At 49.9% G+C, this 25,731-nt stretch overlaps 1 protein-coding gene across 1 annotated transcript in view; it reads right to left on the reverse strand.

The window, feature by feature from the left end:
* Positions 1-25,731, reverse strand: part of arsb (arylsulfatase B) — a 50,326-nt gene that overhangs the window by 14,713 nt on the left and 9,882 nt on the right. Inside the window, exons 5-6 of the mRNA XM_029620154.2 lie at positions 16,326-16,569; positions 14,330-14,400 (exon numbers count right to left, since the gene is read on the reverse strand). Of these exons, the coding sequence (XP_029476014.1) occupies positions 14,330-14,400; positions 16,326-16,569 (315 nt within the window). The remainder of the gene's footprint in view (positions 1-14,329; positions 14,401-16,325; positions 16,570-25,731) is intronic.

The raw sequence follows: 25,731 nt of genomic DNA on the forward strand, positions 1-25,731 counted from the left end.
GCTGGTACTGGTGGTGTTATTGGTGACTGGGTACTAGATGGTACTGGTGGTGTTATTGGTGACTGGGTACTAGATGGTACTGGTGGTGTTATTGGTGACTGGGTACTAGGTGGTACTGGTGGTGACTGGGTACTAGGTGGTACTGGTGGTGACTGGGTACTAGGTGGTTCTGGTGGTGACTGGGTACTAGGTGGTACTGGTGGTGACTGGGCACTAGGTGGTACTGGTGGTGTTATTGGTGACTGGGTACTAGCTGGTACTGGTGGTGTTATTGGTGACTGGGTACTAGGTGGTCCTGGTGGTGACTGGGTTCTAGATGGTACTGGTGGTGTTATTGGTGACTGGGTACTAGGTGGTACTGATGGTGACTGGGTACTAGGTAGTCCTGGTGGTGACTGGGTTCTAGATTGTACTGATGGTGTTATTGGTGAGTGGGTACTAGGTGGTACTGGTGGTGACTGGGCACTAGGTGGTACTGGTGGTGTTATTGGTGAGTGGGTACTAGGTGGTCCTGGTGGTGACTGGGTTCTAGATGGTACTGGTGGTGTTATTGGTGACTGGGTACTAGATGGTACTGGTGGTGTTATTGGTGACTGGGTACTAGGTGGTACTGGTGGTGACTGGGTACTAGGTGGTACTGGTGGTGTTATTGGTGACTGGGTACTAGGTGGTACTGGTGGTGACTGGGTACTAGGTGGTACTGGTGGTGACTGGGTACTAGGTGGCACTGATGGTATTATTGGTGACTGGGTACTAGGTGGTACTGGTGGTGACTGGGTACTAGGTGGTACTGGTGGTGTTATTGGTGACTGGGTACTAGGTGGTACTGGTGGTGTTATTGGTGAGTGGGTACTAGGTGGTCCTGGTGGTGACTGGGTTCTAGATGGTACTGGTGGTGTTATTGGTGACTGGGTACTAGATGGTACTGGTGGTGTTATTGGTGACTGGGTACTAGGTGGTACTGGTGGTGACTGGGTACTAGGTGGTACTGGTGGTGTTATTGGTGACTGGGTACTAGGTGGTACTGGTGGTGACTGGGTACTAGGTGGTACTGGTGGTGACTGGGTACTAGGTGGCACTGATGGTATTATTGGTGACTGGGTACTAGGTGGTACTGGTGGTGACTGGGTACTAGGTGGTACTGGTGGTGTTATTGGGTACTAGGTGGTACTGGTGGTGTTATTGGTGACTGGGTACTAGGTGGTACTGGTGGTGACTGGGTACTAGGTGGTACTGGTGACTGGGTCTAGGTGGTACTGGTGGTGACTGGGTCTAGGTGGTACTGGTGGTAACTGGATACTAGGTGGTACTGGTGGTGACTGGGTACTAGGTGGTACTGGTGGTGTTATTGGTGACTGGGTACTAGGTGGTACTGGTGGTGACTGGGTACTAGGTGGTACTGGTGGTGTTATTGGTGACTGGGTACTAGGTGGTACTGGTGGTGTTATTGGTGACTGGGTACTAGGTGGTACTGGTGGTGACTGGGTACTAGATGGTACTGGTGGTGACTGGGTACTAGGTGGTACTGGTGGTGACTGGGTACTAGGTGGTACTGGTGGTGACTGGATACTAGGTGGTACTGGTGGTGACTGGGTACTAGGTGGTACTGGTGGTGTTATTGGTGACTGGGTACTAGCTGGTACTGGTGGTGTTATTGGTGAGTGGGCACTAGGTGGTACTGGTGGTGTTATTGGTGACTGGGCACTAGGTGGTACTGATGGTGACTGGATACTAGGTGGTGTTATTGGTGACTGGGTACTAGGTGGTGTTATTGGTGACTGGGTACTAGGTGGTACTGATGGTGACTGGATACTAGGTGGTACTGGTGGTGTTATTGGTGACTGGGTACTAGGTGGTACTGGTGGTGACTGGGTACTAGGTGGTACTGGTGGTGACTGGGTACTAGGTGGCACTGATGGTATTATTGGTGACTGGGTACTAGGTGGTACTGGTGGTGACTGGGTACTAGGTGGTACTGGTGGTGTTATTGGGTACTAGGTGGTACTGGTGGTGTTATTGGTGACTGGGTACTAGGTGGTACTGGTGGTGACTGGGTACTAGGTGGTACTGGTGACTGGGTCTAGGTGGTACTGGTGGTGACTGGGTCTAGGTGGTACTGGTGGTAACTGGATACTAGGTGGTACTGGTGGTGACTGGGTACTAGGTGGTACTGGTGGTGTTATTGGTGACTGGGTACTAGGTGGTACTGGTGGTGACTGGGTACTAGGTGGTACTGGTGGTGTTATTGGTGACTGGGTACTAGGTGGTACTGGTGGTGTTATTGGTGACTGGGTACTAGATGGTACTGGTGGTGACTGGGTACTAGGTGGTACTGGTGGTGACTGGGTACTAGGTGGTACTGGTGGTGACTGGGTACTAGGTGGTACTGGTGGTGACTGGATACTAGGTGGTACTGGTGGTGACTGGGTACTAGGTGGTACCGGTGGTGTTATTGGTGACTGGGTACTAGCTGGTACTGGTGGTGTTATTGGTGAGTGGGCACTAGGTGGTACTGGTGGTGTTATTGGTGACTGGGCACTAGGTGGTACTGACGGTGACTGGATACTAGGTGGTGTTATTGGTGACTGGGTACTAGGTGGTGTTATTGGTGACTGGGTACTAGGTGGTACTGATGGTGACTGGATACTAGGTGGTACTGGTGGTGTTATTGGTGACTGGGTACTAGGTGGTACTGATGGTGACTGGATACTAGGTGGTGTTATTGGTGACTGGGTACTAGGTGGTACTGCTGGTGACTGGGTACTAGGTGGTACTGGTGGTGTTATTGGTGACTGGGTACTAGGTGGTACTGCTGGTGACTGGGTACTAGGTGGTACTGGTGGTGTTATTGGTGACTGGGTACTGGTGGTGTTATTGGTGACTGGGTACTAGGTGGTACTGGTGGTGACTGGGTACTAGGTGGTACTGGTGGTGACTGGGTACTAGGTGGTACTGGTGGTGACTGGGTACTAGGTGGTACTGGTGGTGACTGGATACTAGGTGGTACTGGTGGTGACTGGGTACTAGGTGGTACTGGTGGTGTTATTGGTGACTGGGTACTAGGTGGTACTGATGGTGACTGGGTACTAGGTGGTACTGGTGGTGACTGGGTACTAGGTGGTACTGGTGATGACTGGGTACTAGGTGGTACTGGTAGTGACTGGGTACTAGGTGGTACTGGTGGTGACTGAGTACTAACTGGTACTGGTGGTGTGTACTAGGTGGTACTGGTGATGACTGGGTACTAGGTGGTACTGGTGGTGACTGGGTACTAGGTGGTACTGGTGGTGTTATTGGTGACTGGGTACTAGGTGGTACTGGTGGTGTTATTGGTGACTGGGTACTAGGTGGTACTGGTGGTTATTGGTGACTGGGTACTAGGTGGTACTGGTGGTGACTGGGTACTAGGTGGTACTGGTGACTGGGTACTAGGTGGTTCTGGTGGTGACTGGGTACTAGGTGGTACTGGTGGTGACTGGGCACTAGGTGGTACTGGTGGTGTTATTGGTGACTGGGTACTAGCTGGTACTGGTGGTGTTATTGGTGACTGGGTACTAGGTGGTCCTGGTGGTGACTGGGTTCTAGATGGTACTGGTGGTGTTATTGGTGACTGGGTACTAGGTGGTACTGATGGTGACTGGGTACTAGGTAGTCCTGGTGGTGACTGGGTTCTAGATTGTACTGATGGTGTTATTGGTGAGTGGGTACTAGGTGGTACTGGTGGTGACTGGGCACTAGGTGGTACTGGTGGTGTTATTGGTGAGTGGGTACTAGGTGGTCCTGGTGGTGACTGGGTTCTAGATGGTACTGGTGGTGTTATTGGTGACTGGGTACTAGATGGTACTGGTGGTGTTATTGGTGACTGGGTACTAGGTGGTACTGGTGGTGACTGGGTACTAGGTGGTACTGGTGGTGTTATTGGTGACTGGGTACTAGGTGGTACTGGTGGTGACTGGGTACTAGGTGGTACTGGTGGTGACTGGGTACTAGGTGGCACTGATGGTATTATTGGTGACTGGGTACTAGGTGGTACTGGTGGTGACTGGGTACTAGGTGGTACTGGTGGTGTTATTGGTGACTGGGTACTAGGTGGTACTGGTGGTGTTATTGGTGAGGTGGTCCTGGGTACTAGGTGGTCCTGGTGGTGACTGGGTTCTAGATGGTACTGGTGGTGTTATTGGTGACTGGGTACTAGATGGTACTGGTGGTGTTATTGGTGACTGGGTACTAGGTGGTACTGGTGGTGACTGGGTACTAGGTGGTACTGTGACTGGGTACTAGGTGGTACTGGTGGTGACTGGGTACTAGGTGGTACTGGTGGTGACTGGGTACTAGGTGGTACTGGTGGTGTTATTGGTGACTGGGTACTAGGTGGTACTGGTGGTGACTGGGTACTAGGTGGTACTGGTGGTGACTGGGTACTAGGTGGTACTGGTGGTGTTATTGGTGACTGGGTACTAGGTGGTACTGGTGGTGACTGGGTACTAGGTGGTACTGGTGGTGGTGTTATTGGTGACTGGTGGTGACTGGGTCTGGTACTGGTGGTGACTGGGTACTAGGTGGTACTGGTGGTGACTGGGTAGGTGGTACTGGTGGTGTTATTGGTGACTGGGTACTAGGTGGTACTGGTGGTGACTGGGTACTAGGTGGTACTGGTGGTGTTATTGGTGACTGGGTACTAGGTGGTACTGGTGGTGTTATTGGTGACTGGGTACTAGGTGGTACTGGTGGTGACTGGGTACTAGATGGTACTGGTGGTGACTGGTGACTACTGGTGGTACTGGTGGTGACTGGGTACTAGGTGGTACTGGTGGTGACTGGGTACTAGGTGGTACTGGTGGTGACTGGGTACTAGGTGGTACTGGTGGTGTTATTGGTGACTGGGTACTAGGTGGTACTGGTGGTGACTGGGTACTAGGTGGTACTGGTGGTGTTATTGGTGACTGGGTACTAGGTGGTACTGGTGGTGACTGGGTACTAGGTGGTACTGGTGGTGATTGGGTACTAGGTGGTGTTATTGGTGACTGGGTACTAGGTGGTACTGGTGGTGACTGGGTACTAGGTGGTACTGGGTTATTGGGACTGGTACTAGTGGTGTTGGTGGTGACTGGGTACTAGGTGGTACTGGTGGTGACTGGTACTAGGTGGTACTGGTATTATTGGTGACTGGGTACTAGGTGGTACTGGTGGTGACTGGGTACTAGGTGGTAGGTGGTACTAGGTGGTACTGGTGGTTATTGGTGACTGGGTACTAGGTGGTACTGGTGGTGACTGGGTACTAGGTGGTACTGGTGGTGTGGTACTGGTGGTGACTGGGTACTAGGTGGTACTGGTGGTGTTATTGGTGACTGGGTACTAGGTGGTACTGGTGGTGACTGGGTACTAGGTGGTACTGGTGGTGACTGGGTACTAGGTGGTACTGGTGGTGACTGGGTACTAGGTGGTACTGGTACTAGGTGGTACTGGTGGTGACTGGGTACTAGGTGGTACTGGTGGTGACTGGGTACTAGGTGGTACTGGTGGTGACTACTAGGTGGTACTGGTGGTGTTATTGGTGACTGTGGTACTAGGTGGTACTGAGGTGGTACGGTGGTGTTATTGGTGACTGGTACTAGCTGGTGGTGGTGTTATTGGTGACTGGGTACTAGGTGGTACTGGTGTTATTGGTGACTGGGTGACTAGGTGGTACTGGTGTTATTGGTGACTAGGGATACTAGGTGGTACTGGTGGTGTTATTGGTGACTGGGTACTAGGTGGTACTGATGGTGACTGGATACTAGGTGGTGTTATTGGTGACTGGGTACTAGGTGGTACTGCTGGTGACTGGGTACTAGGTGGTACTGGTGGTGTTATTGGTGACTGGGTACTAGGTGGTACTGCTGGTGACTGGGTACTAGGTGGTACTATTGGTGTGGGTACTGGTGGTGTTATTGGTGACTGGGTACTAGGTGGTACTGGTGGTGACTGGGTACTAGGTGGTACTGGTGGTGACTGGGTACTAGGTGGTGGTGACTGGTGGTGACTGGGTACTAGGTGGTACTGGTGGTGACTGGGTACTAGGTGGTACTGGTGGTGTTATTGGTGACTGGGTACTAGGTGGTACTGGTGGTGACTTATTGGTGACTGGGGGTACTATGGTGACTGGGTACTGGTGGTGACTGGGTACTAGGTGGTACTGATGGTGTTATTGGTGACTGGGTACTGGTGGTGTTATTGGTGACTGGGTACTAGGTGGTACTGGTGGTGACTGGGTACTAGGTGGTACTGATGGTGTACTGGTGGTGACTGGGTCTAGGTGGTACTGGTGGTGACTGGGTACTAGGTGGTACTGGTGGTGACTGGGTACTAGGTGGTACTGATGGTGTTATTGGTGACTGGGTACTAGGTGGTACTGGTGGTGACTGGGACTGTGGTACTGGTGGTGTTATTGGTGACTGGGTACTAGGTGGTACTGGTGGTGTTATTGGTGACTGGGTACTAGGTGGTACTGGTGGTGACTGGGTACTAGGTGGTACTGGTGGTGTTATTGGTGACTGGGTACTAGGTGGTACTGATGGTGACTGGATACTAGGTGGTACTGGTGGTGTTATTGGTGACTGGGTACTAGGTGGTACTGATGGTGACTGGTACTAGGTGGTGTTATTGGTGACTGGGTACTAGGTGGTACTGCTGGTGACTGGGTACTAGGTGGTACTGGTGGTGTTATTGGTGACTGGGTACTAGGTGGTACTGGTGGTGACTGGGTACTAGGTGGTACTGGTGTTATTGGTGACTGGTACTGGTGGTGTGGTGACTGGGTACTAGGTGGTACTGGTGGTGACTGGGTACTAGGTGGTACTGGTGGTGACTGGGTACTAGGTGGTACTGGTGGTGACTGGGTACTAGGTGGTACTGGTGGTGACTGGATACTAGGTGGTACTGGTGGTGACTGGGTACTAGGTGGTACTGGTGGTGTTATTAGTGACTGGGTACTAGGTGGTACTGATGGTGACTGGGTACTAGGTGGTACTGGTGGTGACTGGGTACTAGGTGGTACTGGTGATGACTGGGTACTAGGTGGTACTGATGGTGTTATTGGTGACTGGGTACTGGTGGTGTTATTGGTGACTGGGTACTAGGTGGTACTGGTGGTGACTGGGTACTAGGTGGTACTGGTGACTGGGTCTAGGTGGTACTGGTGGTGACTGGGTCTAGGTGGTACTGGTGGTGACTGGGTACTAGGTGGTACTGGTGGTGACTGGGTACTAGGTGGTACTGGTGGTGTTATTGGTGACTGGGTACTAGGTGGTACTGATGGTGACTGGGTACTAGGTGGTACTGGTGGTGTTATTGGTGACTGGGTAATAGGTGGTACTGGTGGTGACTGGGTACTAGGTGGTACTGGTGGTGTTATTGGTGACTGGGTACTAGGTGGTACTGATGGTGACTGGGTACTAGGTGGTACTGATGGTGACTGGGTACTAGGTGGTACTGATGGTGACTGGGTACTAGGTGGTACTGGTGGTGACTGGGTCCTAGGTGGTACTGATGGTGACTGGGTACTAGGTGGTACTGATGGTGACTGGGTACTAGGTGGTACTGATGGTGACTGGGTACTAGGTGGTACTGGTGGTGTTATTGGTGACTGGGTACTAGGTGGTACTGGTGGTGACTGGGTACTAGGTGGTACTGCTGGTGACTGGGTACTAGGTGGTACTGGTGGTGTTATTGGTGACTGGGTAGGTACTAGGTGGTACTGATGGTGACTGGGTACTAGGTGGTACTGGTGGTGTTATTGGTGACTGGGTACTAGGTGGTACTGGTGGTGACTGGGTACTAGGTGGTACTGCTGGTGACTGGGTACTGGTGGTACTGTTATTGGTGACTGGGTACTAGGTGGGACTGATGGTGACTGGGTACTAGGTGGTCCTGGTGGTGACTGGGTACTAGGTGGTACTGGTGATGACTGGGTACTAGGTGGTACTTGTGGTGTTATTGGTGACTGGGTACTAGGTGGTACTGATGGTGACTGGGTACTAGGTAGTCCTGGTGGCTGGGTACTATGGGGTACTGGTAATGACTGGGTACTAGGTGGTACTGGTAGTGACTGGGTACTAGGTGGTACTGGTGGTGACTGAGTACTAACTGGTACTGGTGGTGAATGGGTACTAGGTGGTACTGGTGATGACTGGGTACTAGGTGGTACTGGTGGTGACTGGGTACTAGGTGGTACTGGTGGTGTTATTGGTGACTGGGTACTAGGTGGTACTGGTGGTGTTATTGGTGACTGGGTCTAGGTGGTACTGGTGGTGACTGGGTACTAGGTGGTACTGGTGGTGACTGGGTACTAGGTGTTACTGGTGATGACTGGGTACTAGGTGGTACTGATGGTGTTATTGGTGACTGGGTACTAGGTGGTACTGGTGGTGACTGGGTACTAGGTGGTACTGGTGGTGACTGGGTCTAGCTGGTACTGGTGGTGTTATTGGTGACTGGGTACTAGGTGGTCCTGGTGGTGACTGGGTTCTAGATGGTACTGGTGGTGTTATTGGTGACTGGGTACTAGGTGGTACTGATGGTGACTGGGTACTAGGTAGTCCTGGTGGTGACTGGGTTCTAGATGGTACTGATGGTGTTATTGGTGAGTGGGTACTAGGTGGTACTGGTGGTGTTATTGGTGACTGGGTACTAGATGGTACTGGTGGTGACTGGGTACTAGCTGGTACTGGTGGTGTTATTGGTGACTGGGTACTAGATGGTACTGGTGGTGTTATTGGTGACTGGGTACTAGATGGTACTGGTGGTGTTATTGGTGACTGGGTACTAGGTGGTACTGGTGGTGACTGGGTACTAGGTGGTACTGGTGGTGACTGGGTACTAGGTGGTTCTGGTGGTGACTGGGTACTAGGTGGTACTGGTGGTGACTGGGCACTAGGTGGTACTGGTGGTGTTATTGGTGACTGGGTACTAGCTGGTACTGGTGGTGTTATTGGTGACTGGGTACTAGGTGGTCCTGGTGGTGACTGGGTTCTAGATGGTACTGGTGGTGTTATTGGTGACTGGGTACTAGGTGGTACTGATGGTGACTGGGTACTAGGTAGTCCTGGTGGTGACTGGGTTCTAGGTGGTACTGATGGTGACTGGGTACTAGGTGGTACTGGTGGTGACTGGGTACTAGGTGGTACTGGTGGTGTTATTGGGTACTAGGTGGTACTGGTGGTGTTATTGGTGACTGGGTACTAGGTGGTACTGGTGGTGACTGGGTACTAGGTGGTACTGGTGACTGGGTCTAGGTGGTACTGGTGGTGACTGGGTCTAGGTGGTACTGGTGGTAACTGGATACTAGGTGGTACTGGTGGTGACTGGGTACTAGGTGGTACTGGTGGTGTTATTGGTGACTGGGTACTAGGTGGTACTGGTGGTGACTGGGTACTAGGTGGTACTGGTGGTGTTATTGGTGACTGGGTACTAGGTGGTACTGGTGGTGTTATTGGTGACTGGGTACTAGGTGGTACTGGTGGTGACTGGGTACTAGATGGTACTGGTGGTGACTGGGTACTAGGTGGTACTGGTGGTGACTGGGTACTAGGTGGTACTGGTGGTGACTGGATACTAGGTGGTACTGGTGGTGACTGGGTACTAGGTGGTACTGGTGGTGTTATTGGTGACTGGGTACTAGCTGGTACTGGTGGTGTTATTGGTGAGTGGGCACTAGGTGGTACTGGTGGTGTTATTGGTGACTGGGCACTAGGTGGTACTGATGGTGACTGGATACTAGGTGGTGTTATTGGTGACTGGGTACTAGGTGGTGTTATTGGTGACTGGGTACTAGGTGGTACTGATGGTGACTGGATACTAGGTGGTACTGGTGGTGTTATTGGTGACTGGGTACTAGGTGGTACTGGTGGTGACTGGGTACTAGGTGGTACTGGTGGTGACTGGGTACTAGGTGGCACTGATGGTATTATTGGTGACTGGGTACTAGGTGGTACTGGTGGTGACTGGGTACTAGGTGGTACTGGTGGTGTTATTGGGTACTAGGTGGTACTGGTGGTGTTATTGGTGACTGGGTACTAGGTGGTACTGGTGGTGACTGGGTACTAGGTGGTACTGGTGACTGGGTCTAGGTGGTACTGGTGGTGACTGGGTCTAGGTGGTACTGGTGGTAACTGGATACTAGGTGGTACTGGTGGTGACTGGGTACTAGGTGGTACTGGTGGTGTTATTGGTGACTGGGTACTAGGTGGTACTGGTGGTGACTGGGTACTAGGTGGTACTGGTGGTGTTATTGGTGACTGGGTACTAGGTGGTACTGGTGGTGTTATTGGTGACTGGGTACTAGATGGTACTGGTGGTGACTGGGTACTAGGTGGTACTGGTGGTGACTGGGTACTAGGTGGTACTGGTGGTGACTGGGTACTAGGTGGTACTGGTGGTGACTGGATACTAGGTGGTACTGGTGGTGACTGGGTACTAGGTGGTACCGGTGGTGTTATTGGTGACTGGGTACTAGCTGGTACTGGTGGTGTTATTGGTGAGTGGGCACTAGGTGGTACTGGTGGTGTTATTGGTGACTGGGCACTAGGTGGTACTGATGGTGACTGGATACTAGGTGGTGTTATTGGTGACTGGGTACTAGGTGGTGTTATTGGTGACTGGGTACTAGGTGGTACTGATGGTGACTGGATACTAGGTGGTACTGGTGGTGTTATTGGTGACTGGGTACTAGGTGGTACTGATGGTGACTGGATACTAGGTGGTGTTATTGGTGACTGGGTACTAGGTGGTACTGCTGGTGACTGGGTACTAGGTGGTACTGGTGGTGTTATTGGTGACTGGGTACTAGGTGGTACTGCTGGTGACTGGGTACTAGGTGGTACTGGTGGTGTTATTGGTGACTGGGTACTGGTGGTGTTATTGGTGACTGGGTACTAGGTGGTACTGGTGGTGACTGGGTACTAGGTGGTACTGGTGGTGACTGGGTACTAGGTGGTACTGGTGGTGACTGGATACTAGGTGGTACTGGTGGTGACTGGGTACTAGGTGGTACTGGTGGTGTTATTGGTGACTGGGTACTAGCTGGTACTGGTGGTGTTATTGGTGAGTGGGCACTAGGTGGTACTGATGGTGACTGGATACTAGGTGGTGTTATTGGTGACTGGGTACTAGGTGGTGTTATTGGTGACTGGGTACTAGGTGGTACTGATGGTGACTGGATACTAGGTGGTACTGGTGGTGTTATTGGTGACTGGGTACTAGGTGGTACTGATGGTGACTGGATACTAGGTGGTGTTATTGGTGACTGGGTACTAGGTGGTACTGCTGGTGACTGGGTACTAGGTGGTACTGGTGGTGTTATTGGTGACTGGGTACTAGGTGGTACTGCTGGTGACTGGGTACTAGGTGGTACTGGTGGTGTTATTGGTGACTGGGTACTAGGTGGTACTGATGGTGACTGGGTACTAGGTGGTACTGGTGGTGTTATTGGGTACTAGGTGGTACTGCTGGTGACTGGGTACTAGGTGGTACTGGTTGTGAGTGGGTACTAGGTGGTGACTGGATACTAGGTGGTACTGGTGGTGTTATTGGTGACTGGGTACTAGGTGGTACTGATGGTGACTGGGTACTAGGTGGTACTGGTGGTGACTGGGTACTAGGTGGTACTGGTGGTGTTATTGGGTACTAGGTGGTACTGATGGTGAGTGGGTACTAGGTGGTACTGCTGGTGAGTGGGTACTAGGTGGTACTGCTGATGAGTGGGTACTAGGTGGTACTGCTGATGAGTGGGTACTAGGTGGTACTGATGGTGTGACTGGGTACTAGGTGGTACTGCTGGTGAGTGAGTGGAAAACACAAGGGCAACAATGATAAACACACACCAACGTGATGCTGACCAGACCCGGACACAACACACGTCTATATCCCCTCACATAGACACAGAACACAACACACTGACCAATCTCAAACACACTAAAGAGGGAGAGAGAGACACAGAACACACACACTGACCAATCTCAAACACACTAAAGAGGGAGAGAGAGACACAGAACACACACACTGACCAATCTCAAACACACTAAAGAGGGAGAGAGAGACACAGAACACACACACTGACCAATCGCAAACACACTAAAGAGGGAGAGAGAGACACAGAACACACACACTGACCAATCTCAAACACACTAAAGAGGGAGAGAGAGACACAGAACACACACACTGACCAATCTCAAACACACTAAAGAGGGAGAGAGAGACAGGGAGAGAGAGAGACAGGGAGAGGTAGACAGGGAGAGAGACAGGGAGAGGTAGACAGGGAGAGAGAGACAGGGAGAGGTAGACAGGGAGAGAGAGACAGGGAGAGAGAGACAGGGAGAGAGAGACAGGGAGAGAGAGACAGGGAGAGGTAGACAGGGAGAGGTAGACAGGGAGAGGTAGACAGGGAGAGAGAGACACAGAAAGAGAGAGACACAGAAAGAGAGAGACACAGAAAGAGAGAGAGATCGACAGCGGCAATGAGAGACAACGGCAGAGAGAGAGAAAGGGAGAAGATAGCGAGATACAGAAAGGGAAAGGGGGGATACCTAGTCAGTTGTACAACAATGTATTCTACTGAAATGTGCCTTCCGCATTTCACCCAACCCCTCTGAGTCAGAGACAGAGAGAGAGCCCGAGGGCCGTTAAGTTCCCAGGTGATACCACAGTCTGAACATGTTTTATCGTCTTGCTCCTGTCAGAGTCTGTCTGATGACTTATGGCTCCAGGTATAAGTTGCCCTCAGGCACAGATTTAGGACCAGCTGTCCCTCCCACAACCCAACTTTTACCACGAGGAGGAGTAAATACAAAACCGACCCTAGATCAGCATCTATTCAACTGTCTGTCTCCTTCAGAAGAGAGTGAGACTGAGACTCTAAAGGCTGTGACTCCTCATGTCCAGTCACTTATTCACTCAGTCAGTCAGCCACCTGATCACTCCCTGATGCTCAACACATCATCTACACATCTGAGCAGTGGCAACTCTAGTGATCAATCTCCCCCCCTGATGATACGTTCATTTGATTCAAGTGTTGGGAAATAGGAACACGGCTGTCACTAATGACGTGGACGGATACATCATGTAGTAGTCAGAGTGGAAGCAGACCAGAGGTTAGGTTAGACTGAATCAGACGCATAACGAACATGAAATCACACACGCGCACACACACACGTTCTGGCTCGGAGGAATGTAATTGTGTCACTCCCCCCTCCCCCATCTGGAGCGGAGCCTTTTCATCACTGCATTAATCAAAACTTTTATAGACATCACACACACACTGAAGGGGATTTGGGCTTTGTGTTAGGGAATCAGGCAGCCATTACAGGAGAATGACATCATCTCTCTATGAACCAAGCAGACCTTAACGTTTGAAAGGGTCCAGTGGCGTGTGTGTGTGTGTGTGTGTGTGTGTGTGTGTGCACAGTGCTGCTCACGCACCGGGACACACACTTCTGTTCGAGTGTGTCTTGGCTGTGTTTTGTGTGGAATATGAAATCATAATATAACGGTCCAATGTGAATCATTTGAAACTAAACAAAGTAGTGCTGACGACTTCATTACCAGCAAATTACCCAACTGTCATACTTGAGTTGAAGTAACGATACCTTAATAGAAAATTACTCAAGAAAAAGTGAAGGTTACCCAGTAAAATACTACTTGAGTAAAAGTTGAAAAGTATTTGGTTTTAAATATACTTAAGTATCAAAAGTCAAATGTAATTTCTCAAATATACTTAAGTAAAAGTAGAAATAATTTTAAATTCCTTACGTTAAGCAAACCAGACGGCACCATTTCCTTGTTTTAAAAAAAGTTACGGATAGCCATGGGCACGCTCCAACACCCAGATATCATTTAGAAACTAAGCATGTGTTTAGTGAGTCTGACAGATCAGAGGCAGTAGGGATGACCAGGGATGTTTTCATGATCAGTGTGTGAATTAGAGCATTTCTCTGTCCTGCTAAGCATTCAAAATGTAACGAGCACTTTTGGGTGTCAGGAAAAATGTATGGAGTAAAAAGTACACCATTTTATTTAGGAATGTGATGAAGTAAAAGCAAATGTGAAGCAAAAATATAAATAGTAAAGTAAAGTACAGAAACCCCCAAAAAACGACTTAAGTAGTACATTCAAGTATTTTTTACTTAAGTACTTTATACTACTGCAACGGACACTGAAACAGTACTCAGAGGAATTCAGTGCTCTGTGCCTGTAGTTGCGTTGTCAATATGAACCACTGTGTACTGGATGAAGGTGACCATAATGACTGTAAAAGTGAAACATGCAATACGTGGTGGTGATCGAGCGGGTGACTCACATGGAGCGATGTCAACGTAGAGAGGGTCAATGTTGTGTAGCAGCTCCAGTCTGGGTGAAGCGTGACCTTTACTGGAAGACAGCTCCAGTCTGGGTGAAGCGTGACCTTTACTGGAAGACAAAGAAACAAGCGTGACCTTTTACTGGAAGACAAAGATGTCAACGTAGAGAGGGTCAATGTTGTGTAGCAGCTCCAGTGTGGGTGAAGCGTGACCTTTACTGGAAGACAAAGAAACAACCGATGTCAACGTAGAGAGGGTCAATGTTGTGTAGCAGCTCCAGTCTGGGTGAAGCGTGACCTTTACTGGAAGACAAAGAAACAACCCATGTCAACGTAGAGAGGGTCAATGTTGTGTAGCAGCTCCAGTCTGGGTGAAGCGTGACCTTTACTGGAAGACAAAGAAACAACCCATGTCAACGTAGAGAGGGTCAATGTTGTGTAGCAGCTCCAGTCTGGGTGAAGCGTGACCTTTACTGGAAGACAAAGAACAACCGTCACGACACACTTTCAGTCCGTCTCTCGACTACCCCAGAAGGGTCTGGAAATCTAAAGCAGACATCTACGTTCATAAAGCGGTCCCAGGCTTTGACCACACTGGACCACAGAGTGACCGCAGCGTGCGCTAATACACAGCAAGAATAACTTTCTCAATTCACATGTTGCTGAGCTTTTTGGGAGGGTAACATTTTTTCAGTGTAAACTTAAATGACCAAAAACATATATATATTTTTTATGATATAAAGTATGTAGAAAAGATAATGGCTCTGCAGTGCATTCAGAAAGTATTCCAACCCCTTCACTTGGTCCACATTTTGTTACATTACAGCCTTACTCCAAAATAATTCAATAAGATCATCTTTGAGAACCAACATAAAAGCCAGTCAGGGAGAATAAATCAATTCCAAAAACAAGCAGTATGTATTTTGTTACTACGTTTGAGCAAAAGAACGCAGGATTAGCCATTGCAAAATGTATAGAAATGCAGGAAATGAGCTTTAAAACAGCTAAATGTTCTCTCAGCTACATTGCACAATATGTAGAATGGCATGAAATATGCAACAATCTCACAGTTCCATAGAGAAACGTGACCCCCACACCCCCTGCTACACCCACCACCTAAGCCCCTTTTTTGATCCAGAACCCCCCCCCACACACACACACACACAAACAAACAATCACACAGCACTCAAAGCAGACTAGGACCATAAAAGACAAACAAAAAGGAATGTGTTTCAGTAGCCAATAGGGCTAAGGACACACGACGACACGTACACAGTCAAAACACACCAGACAAAAGGTAATGAAACAGACAGGTGGCCAGCCACAGCCAATAGGAGAGAGGGCTGGACTGAGAGCAGTTGTTTGTGGGAAACCACAGGCTGTGGGTTTCTGCTGCAGGCCTCAATTCAACCCACTTTCATTGTGTCTGCTTTTAGTTTACGAATCTAATGTGTCACTCACGCAGAATGAAGGCAATGGATCGCCTTAGTGATTTTGAAAGCTTCTGGCTAGCTTATGTAAGTCTTGTCCTGGACACCGGCCCCCCTTTAAGTGGTCAATGACTTTATGACTTGTATGATAAGTCAGGAGTGACAGAGTAAGAGAGGGACAGGCGCTATATATATATATATATATATAGAGAGAGAGAGAGAGAGAGAGAGAGAGAGAGAGAGAGAAAAGGAGCGACTCCAAATTTGTGTGAAAATGAGTGATGGAATTTCCTTCTCTTTGAAGTCCCATCGTCCCGGTAACAAAGAGCTTATTGAAAGACCAGAGAGGGCGACAGATTGGTCAGTGGGAGGGAGGGGGAAAAAAAGAGAGGAGGAGGAAAGGGGAGAGGAGAGGAGAGAGGAGCTGTCAAACACAAGGAAATATTTGAGCTGATCTGAGACGTATGAAACTCCTGAAGTGTCTGGCCAGAGTGTAGGACAGACTCACATAAACAACTCAGAAATGATGACAAGGTGCGCACACACACCCCCCACTCCAGGCTTACCTGATAGCGTTCCACACATTATAGCCGTCCAGTGGCTTCGTCCCATCGGTCGAGCCCCCGGCCAGGCCCACCAGTGTCGGCAGCCAATCAGAGATGTGTATGAGTTGGCGGCTGACGGTCCCAGGTTGTTTCAGCAGAGGGCTAGTCACGAAGCCAACGCCCCTAACCCCACCCTCCCACAGTGACCACTTCCTGCCTCTCAGAGGCCAGTTAGAACCCCCCGCCAGAGTCTGACCCCCGTTATCTGGAGAGAGAGAGAAAGATAAAGGCAGAGAGAGAGGGACGTCATTCTACTGAAAAGTGTATTATGGTGTTTACGTAAATGCATTTGATAGAAAGTTTGATTTGATTCTGATTGGATATCACTGACAGAGGGTAAGAAAGAATCCCTCTCCACTGATTAGAGCAAGGCAGCCATTTTATTACTGATGACACGTGAGGGGAACAGATTATGGGTGTCATTGTCAAGTGACTGGAGAGCCAAACCAAAGCTACCTTTCAACTCCTCCTCATAAAAACACTGTTTGTTCTTTCCCTTTCCCCTGACTGATGCACAAATGACACATCAATTCCAAGATGACACATTGAATTCACCATGAGAGTACAGCGTGCTTGATAAGCACTACGACTAGATCTAGGAGTTCTGAGGGGATTTGTATAGTGAGGCTTAACAGTGATGCCAAGTGGATTCATCCCATGGACAACACAGTGGTTAGACCTCCGAAGCACAACGCTCACAGAGGAACTCCCTCAAGGCAGAGAGACAGAGGAACTCCCTCAAGGCAGAGAGACAGAGGAACTCCCTCCTCAAGGCAGAGAGACAGAGGAACTCCCTCAAGGCAGAGAGACAGAGGAACTCCCTCAAGGCAGAGAGACAGAGGAACTCCCTCAAGGCAGAGAGACAGAGGAACTCCCTCAAGGCAGAGAGACAGAGGAACTCCCTCAAGGCAGAGAGACAGAGGAACTCCCTCAAGGCAGAGAGACAGAGGAACTCCCTCAAGGCAGAGAGACAGAGGAACTCCCTCAAGGCAGAGAGACAGAGGAACTCCCTCAAGGCAGAGAGACAGGAGGGAGGTGGAGATGAAACATGGCCACCGTCTCTTAGATTGAGGAACTTCCTGCAAGCTGCGAGTCATGGCGGGTGGATCGACCAATGGCCACGGCTCTTGGGGTCAGGGTTCATGGAACTGATCCATACACAAAAGGTTGTTTGATGACTAAGTTCTAGCTTTGCAAATACATAAAACGTTTTTTTTTTCAAATTAAACAAATTTGTCTCCCTCTTCCTGTGTCTTTTCATTTTGTCTATGCTTCTCAGACAGACAGACAGACAGTCATCCTCCCTAGAGGCTAGTCCAGTATAAACAAAATAGACCATTCACCCTGGGCTCTCCCTGCGCTAGAGAGAGGAGAGGGGGAGGAAAGGAGGGGAAGAAAAAGAGAGGAGCGCCATGTGAGTTCAGGAAGTAGTCTCTGCAGCTTCCAGGCTGTTCTCAAAAGAGAGCCCTCTCTTCACTAATTCATTTTCAAACTGTTTCTGCTCCTTCTCTATGCCAGCTCTCTCCCTCTTTCCTTCTCTCTCTCCAACTCTTACTCACACACCCGCTCCTATCCTTTCTCTCTCACACCCTCTCCCTTTCTTTCCCGTTCTCCCTCACAGACTCGCTCCTATCCTTTCTCTCTCACACCCTCTCCCTCTCTTTCCCATTCTCCCTCACAGACTCGCTCCTATCCTTTCTCTCTCACACCCCTCGCTCTCTTTCCCGTTCTCCCTCACATACTCGCTCCTATCCTTTCTCTCTCACACCCTCTCCCTCTCTTTCCCGTTCTCTCTCAGACTCGCTCCTATCCTTTCTCTCTCACACCCTCTCCCTCTCTTTCCTGTTCTCTCTCACAGACTCGCTCCTATCCTTTCTTTCTCCCCAGCTCTCTCTTACAGTAAGACCCCAGTGCGCCAGTTAGCTAACAGAGAGTTTCATCGCTAAGGAATCTCTCTGAGTGCTCCTCCAAACGTTTCTAAACCGTGTGTTTATGTCTGAACAGGGCTGGGGTGAGACATACTGTGTAGGCCGTTAGTTAGCTCACACACTGTGACTCAGCAAGCAGTAAGCCTTGGTGGGGCATGAAACAGTAATGATTCATTCACAGTATATTCTCGACTAAAGAGCAAAACCATGAATATACAGGTTTTATCACCTCGACTCACAAACGTCATTCTCTACATGTAAAAGCTTTTCACAATCTTTGCCCAACAAGCAGAGTTTAACGGTAAGGGTTAAGATGCGAACTAGAGAAGCAGGCCACATACCTGAGCCCAACACAGACACAAACCTCTCCCCTACCCCTTATAGCATTGTTCCTAACTTCTAATAATCCTGTAAAGCCATGCTACTCCGAACGACAGAAAAAAAACGTGATCCCCCCCCCCTCCTCCACCTTCGAAGCTGCATCTGACTAGAAGCTTCAGACACAAGCCATTAACAGGCCCAGATTTAGAGGAATCCAACCAGCCTCTCTGTTGAATCACACACTCAAACGGAAACATAGAATCAAATGGGTGACACAAGCATCTATTGTCATATGGATCCATCTTCCTATCAACCAAAACCCAGTGCTGGGAACAGTGGTATGTATTGACAAGTGCTCCTCCTACATAATGTTAAAGGGGGCCTCTACACTGGTAAATTAGGTCAATGTTGGTAGATTTCTGATTACACACCATTGCCTTTAACAGTAGGCCTCCACGGCACATCTTGACTTCCCCCTGCTCACTGCTCACTGCTCACACTTGTCTGAGGGTCTGCGGCTGCTGGGAGCCGCTCAACTCAGGACTCCGTTTCCTAATGGCTCCCAGCTGCGTGATAAGGCTCCTCTACAGAGACAGAATAAACCAGTCAGATACAAGGACATGCTGACCTCTAGTGGTAACTCTGGAAATGACTGAAATTGTTCAGACTGTCAGCATGGTATGAGTTTAGGGTGCGAGTCACCTGAAGCGATGAAAATAATACCTGCTGGTACTATGACACACCACAGATGATGGTGACTCGTCCGCTCTGGTGAATCAAAAAGAGCTATGCAGCTCGTTCAACTGGCTGTGTAGCGCAGTGCAGAGAACAGAGTAAACATAGGCTTTATCCACTGTCACTTTAAAGCCAAACTTCCCAGCTACTCCTGTCCCTCCATGTGAACTGGCTCTGTGGTGCTGATGGAAAATTCTCTGTGTCCTGCCCGGAGACATTAAGAGTGATTACTCCGTCTTTAACTGCTCACAGAGTTGGGATCTGTTCACGTCTGACACTTCATAAAAACCCAGTGTTCCACAAACACATGTAAACTACAGAGAGTGGAGAGAGTCACACACACACACACACACACACACACACACACACACACACACACACACACACACACACACACACACACACACACACACACGAAGCAGAAGAAAACAGCCTAAAATATAAGCGGTACACACTGGGGGAAAACAACAACTGGCATTCAGGGGGAACGATTAACACCTCACACCCCAGCAACACAACATGTTACTGTCGATGGGGAAAGAGAGAGGGCCAGAATAACACCTCACACCCCAGCAACACAACATGTTACTGTCGATGGGGAAAGAGAGAGGGCCAGAATAACACCTCACACCCCAGCAACACAACATGTTACTGTCGATGGGGAAAGAGAGAGGGTCAGAATAACACCTCACACCCCAGCAACACAACATGTTACTGTCGATGGGGAAAGAGAGAGGGCCAGATTAACACCTCACACCCCAGCAACACAACATGTTACTGTCGATGGGGAAAGAGAGAGGGCCAGAATAACACCTCACACCCCAGCAACACAACATGTTACTGTCGATGGGGAAAGAGAGAGGGCCAGAATAACACCCCACACCCCAGCAACACAACATGTTACTGTCGATGGGGAAAGAGAGAGGGCCAGAATAACACCTCACACCCCAGCAACACAACATGTTACTGTCGATGGGGAAAGAGAGAGGGTCAGAATAACACCTCACACCCCAGCAACACAACATGTTACTGTCGATGGGGAAAGAGAGAGGGCCAGAATAACACCTCACACCCCAGCAACACAACATGTTACTGTCGATGGGGAAAGAGAGAGGGCCAGAATAACACCTCACACCCCAGCAACACAACATGTTACTGTCGATGGGGAAAGAGAGAGGGTCAGAATAACACCTCACACCCCAGCAACACAACATGTTACTGTCGATGGGGAAAGAGAGAGGGCCAGATTAACACCTCACACCCCAGCAACACAACATGTTACTGTCGATGGGGAAAGAGAGAGGGCCAGAATAACACCTCACACCCCAGCAACACAACATGTTACTGTCGATGGGGAAAGAGAGAGGGCCAGAATAACACCCACACCCCAGCAACACAACATGTTACTGTCGATGGGGAAAGAGAGAGGGCCAGAATAACACCTCACACCCCAGCAACACAACATGTTACTGTCGATGGGGAAAAGAGAGAGGGTCAGAATAACACTCACACCCCAGCAACACAACATGTTACTGTCGATGGGGAAAGAGAGAGGGCCAGAATAACACCTCACACCCCAGCAACACAACATGTTACTGTCGATGGGGAAAGAGAGAGGGCCAGAATAACACCTCACACCCCAGCAACACAACATGTTACTGTCGATGGGGAAAGAGAGAGGGCCAGAATAACACCTCACACCCCAGCAACACAACATGTTACTGTCGATGGGGAAAAGAGAGGGCCAGAATAACACCTCACACCCCAGCAACACAACATGTTACTGTCGATGGGGAAAGAGAGAGGGCCAGAATAACACCTCACACCCCAGCAACACAACATGTTACTGTCGATGGGGAAAGAGAGAGGGCCAGAATAACACCTCACACCCCAGCAACACAACATGTTACTGTCGATGGGGAAAGAGAGAGGGCCAGAATAACACCTCACACCCCAGCAACACAACATGTTACTGTCGATGGGGAAAGAGAGAGGGCCAGAATAACACCTCACACCCCAGCAACACAACATGTTACTGTCGATGGGGAAAGAGAGAGGGCCAGAATAACACCTCACACCCCAGCAACACAACATGTTACTGTCGATGGGGAAAGAGAGAGGGCCAGAATAACACCTCACACCCCAGCAACACAACATGTTACTGTCGATGGGGAAAGAGAGAGGGCCAGAATAACACCTCACATCCCAGCAACACAACATGTTACTGTCGATGGGGAAAGAGAGAGGGCCAGAATAACACTCACACCCCAGCAACACAACATGTTACTGTCGATGGGGAAAGAGAGAGGGCCAGAATAACACTCACACCCCAGCAACACAACATGTTACTGTCGATGGGGAAAGAGAGAGGGCCAGAATAACACTCACACCCCAGCAACACAACATGTTACTGTCGATGGGGAAAGAGAGAGGCCAGAATAACACCTCACACCCCAGCAACACAACATGTTACTGTCGATGGGGAAAGAGAGAGGGCCAGAATAACACTCACACCCCAGCAACACAACATGTTACTGTCGATGGGGAAAGAGAGAGGGCCAGAATAACACCTCACACCCCAGCAACACAACATGTTACTGTCGATGGGGAAAGAGAGAGGGCCAGAATAACACTCACACCCCAGCAACACAACATGTTACTGTCGATGGGGAAAGAGAGAGGGCCAGAATAACACTCACACCCCAGCAACACAACATGTTACTGTCGATGGGGAAAGAGAGAGGGCCAGAATAACACCTCACACCCCAGCAACACAACATGTTACTGTCGATGGGGAAAGAGAGAGGGCCAGAATAACACCTCACACCCCAGCAACACAACATGTTACTGTCGATGGGAAAGAGAGAGGGCCAGAATAACACCTCACACCCCAGCAACACAACATGTTACTGTCGATGGGGAAAGAGAGAGGGCCAGAATAACACCTCACACCCCAGCAACACAACATGTTACTGTCGATGGGGAAAGAGAGAGGGCCAGAATAACACCTCACACCCCAGCAACACAACATGTTACTGTCGATGGGGAAAGAGAGAGGGCCAGAATAACACCTCACACCCCAGCAACACAACATGTTACTGTCGATGGGGAAAGAGAGAGGGCCAGGATAACACCTCACACCCCAGCAACACAACATGTTACTGTCGATGGGGAAAGAGAGAGGGCCAGAATAACACCTCACACCCCAGCAACACAACATGTTACTGTCGATGGGGAAAGAGAGAGGGCCAGAATAACACCTCACACCCCAGCAACACAACATGTTACTGTCGATGGGGAAAGAGAGAGGGCCAGAATAACACCTCACACCCCAGCAACACAACATGTTACTGTCGATGGGGAAAGAGAGAGGGCCAGAATAACACCTCACACCCCAGCAACACAACATGTTACTGTCGATGGGGAAAGAGAGAGGGCCAGAATAACACCTCACACCCCAGCAACACAACATGTTACTGTCGATGGGGAAAGAGAGAGGGCCAGAATAACACCCACACCCCAGCAACACAACATGTTACTGTCGATGGGGAAAGAGAGAGGGCCAGAATAACACCTCACACCCCAGCAACACAACATGTTACTGTCGATGGGGAAAGAGAGAGGGGGAGCAACACAAATGTTAGATGGGGAAAGAGGGCCGGAATAACACCTCACACCCCAGCAACACAACATGTTACTGTCGATGGGGAAAGAGAGAGGGCCGGAATAACACCTCACACCCCAGCAACACAACATGTTACTGTCGATGGGGAAAGAGAGAGGGCCGGAATAACACCTCACACCCCAGCAACACAACATGTTACTGTCGATGGGGAAAGAGAGAGGGCCAGAATAACACTCACACCCCAGCAACACAACATGTTACTGTCGATGGGGAAAGAGAGAGGGCCAGAATAACACCTCACACCCCAGCAACACAACATGTTACTGTCGATGGGGAAAGAGAGAGGGCCAGAATAACACTCACACCCCAGCAACACAACATGTTACTGTCGATGGGGAAAGAGAGAGGGCCAGAATAACACCTCACACCCCAGCAACACAACATGTTACTGTCGATGGGGCAAGAGAGAGGGCCAGAATAACACCTCACACCCCAGCAACACAACATGTTACTGTCGATGGGGAAAGAGAGAGGGCCAGAATAACACCTCACACCCCAGCAACACAACATGTTACTGTCGATGGGGAAAGAGAGAGGGCCAGAATAACACCTCACACCCCAGCAACACAACATGTTACTGTCGATGGGGAAAGAGAGAGGGCCAGAATAACACCTCACACCCCAGCAACACAACATGTTACTGTCGATGGGGAAAAGAGAGGGCCAGAATAAGGGCTCAGAATCAACACAACATTCTCACCTCACATCCCAGCAACACAACATGTTACTGTCGATGGGGAAAGAGAGAGGGCCAGAATAACACCTCACACCCCAGCAACACAACATGTTACTGTCGATGGGGAAAGAGAGAGGGCCAGAATAACACCTCACACCCCAGCAACACAACATGTTACTGTCGATGGGGAAAGAGAGAGGGGCCAGAATAACACCTCACACCCCAGCAACACAACATGTTACTGTCGATGGGGAAAGAGAGAGGGCCAGAATAACACCTCACACCCCATCAACACAACATGTTACTGTCGATGGGGAAAGAGAGAGGGCCAGAATAACACCTCACACCCCAGCAACACAACATGTTACTGTCGATGGGGAAAGAGAGAGGGCCAGAATAACACTCACACCCCAGCAACACAACGTGTTACTGTCGATGGGGAAAGAGAGAGGGCCAGAATAACACTCACACCCCAGCAACACAACGTGTTACTGTCGATGGGGAAAGAGAGAGGGCCAGAATAACACCTCACACCCCAGCAACACAACATGTTACTGTCGATGGGGAAAGAGAGAGGGCCAGAATAACACCTCACACCCCAGCAACACAACATGTTACTGTCGATGGGGAAAGAGAGAGGGCCAGAATAACCTCACACCCCAGCAACACAACATGTTACTGTCGATGGGGAAAGAGAGAGGGCCAGAATAACACCTCACACCCCAGCAACACAACATGTTACTGTCGATGGGGAAAGAGAGAGGGCCAGAATAACACCTCACACCCAGCAACACAACATGTTACTGTTGATGGGGAAAGAGAGAGGGCCAGAATAACACCTCACACCCCAGCAACACAACATGTTACTGTTGATGGGGAAAGAGAGAGGGCCAGAATAACACCTCACACCCCAGCAACACAACATGTTACTGTCGATGGGGAAAGAGAGAGGGCCAGAATAACACCTCACACCCCAGCAACACAACATGTTACTGTCGATGGGGAAAGAGAGGGCCAGAATAACACCTCACACCCCAGCAACACAACATGTTACTGTCGATGGGGCAAGAGAGAGGGCCAGAATAACACCTCACACCCCAGCAACACAACATGTTACTGTCGATGGGGAAAGAGAGGGCCAGAATAACACCTCACACCCCAGCAACACAACATGTTACTGTCGATGGGGAAAGAGAGAGGCCAGAATAACACCAGCACACAACCCGATGGGGAAAAAGAGAGGGCCAACACAACATGTTACTGTCGATGGGGAAAAAGAGAGGGCCAGAATAACACTCACACCCCAGCAACACAACATGTTACTGTCGATGGGGAAAGAGAGAGGGCCAGAATAACACTCACACCCCAGCAACACAACATGTTACTGTCGATGGGGAAAGAGAGAGGGCCAGAATAACACTCACACCCCAGCAACACAACATGTTACTGTCGATGGGGAAAGAGAGAGGGCCAGAATAACACCTCACACCCCAGCAACACAACATGTTACTGTCGATGGGGAAAGAGAGAGGGCCAGGATAACACCTCACACCCCAGCAACACAACATGTTACTGTCGATGGGGAAAGAGAGAGGGCCAGAATAACACCTCACACCCCAGCAACACAACATGTTACTGTCGATGGGGAAAGAGAGAGGGCCAGAATAACACCTCACACCCCAGCAACACAACATGTTACTGTCGATGGGGCAAGAGAGAGGGCCAGAATAACACCTCACACCCCAGCAACACAACATGTTACTGTCGATGGGGAAAGAGAGGGCCAGAATAACACCTCACACCCCAGCAACACAACATGTTACTGTCGATGGGGAAAGAGAGAGGGCCAGAATAACACCTCACACCCCATCAACACAACATGTTACTGTCGATGGGGAAAGAGAGAGGGCCAGAATAACACCTCACACCCCAGCAACACAACATGTTACTGTCGATGGGGAAAGAGAGGGCGCCAGAATAACACCTCACATCCCAGCAACACAACATGTTCCTGTCGATGGG

This window comes from Oncorhynchus nerka, linkage group LG19 (genome assembly GCF_034236695.1).
Source record: "Oncorhynchus nerka isolate Pitt River linkage group LG19, Oner_Uvic_2.0, whole genome shotgun sequence".
Classification (NCBI taxonomy): Eukaryota; Metazoa; Chordata; class Actinopteri; order Salmoniformes; family Salmonidae; genus Oncorhynchus; species Oncorhynchus nerka.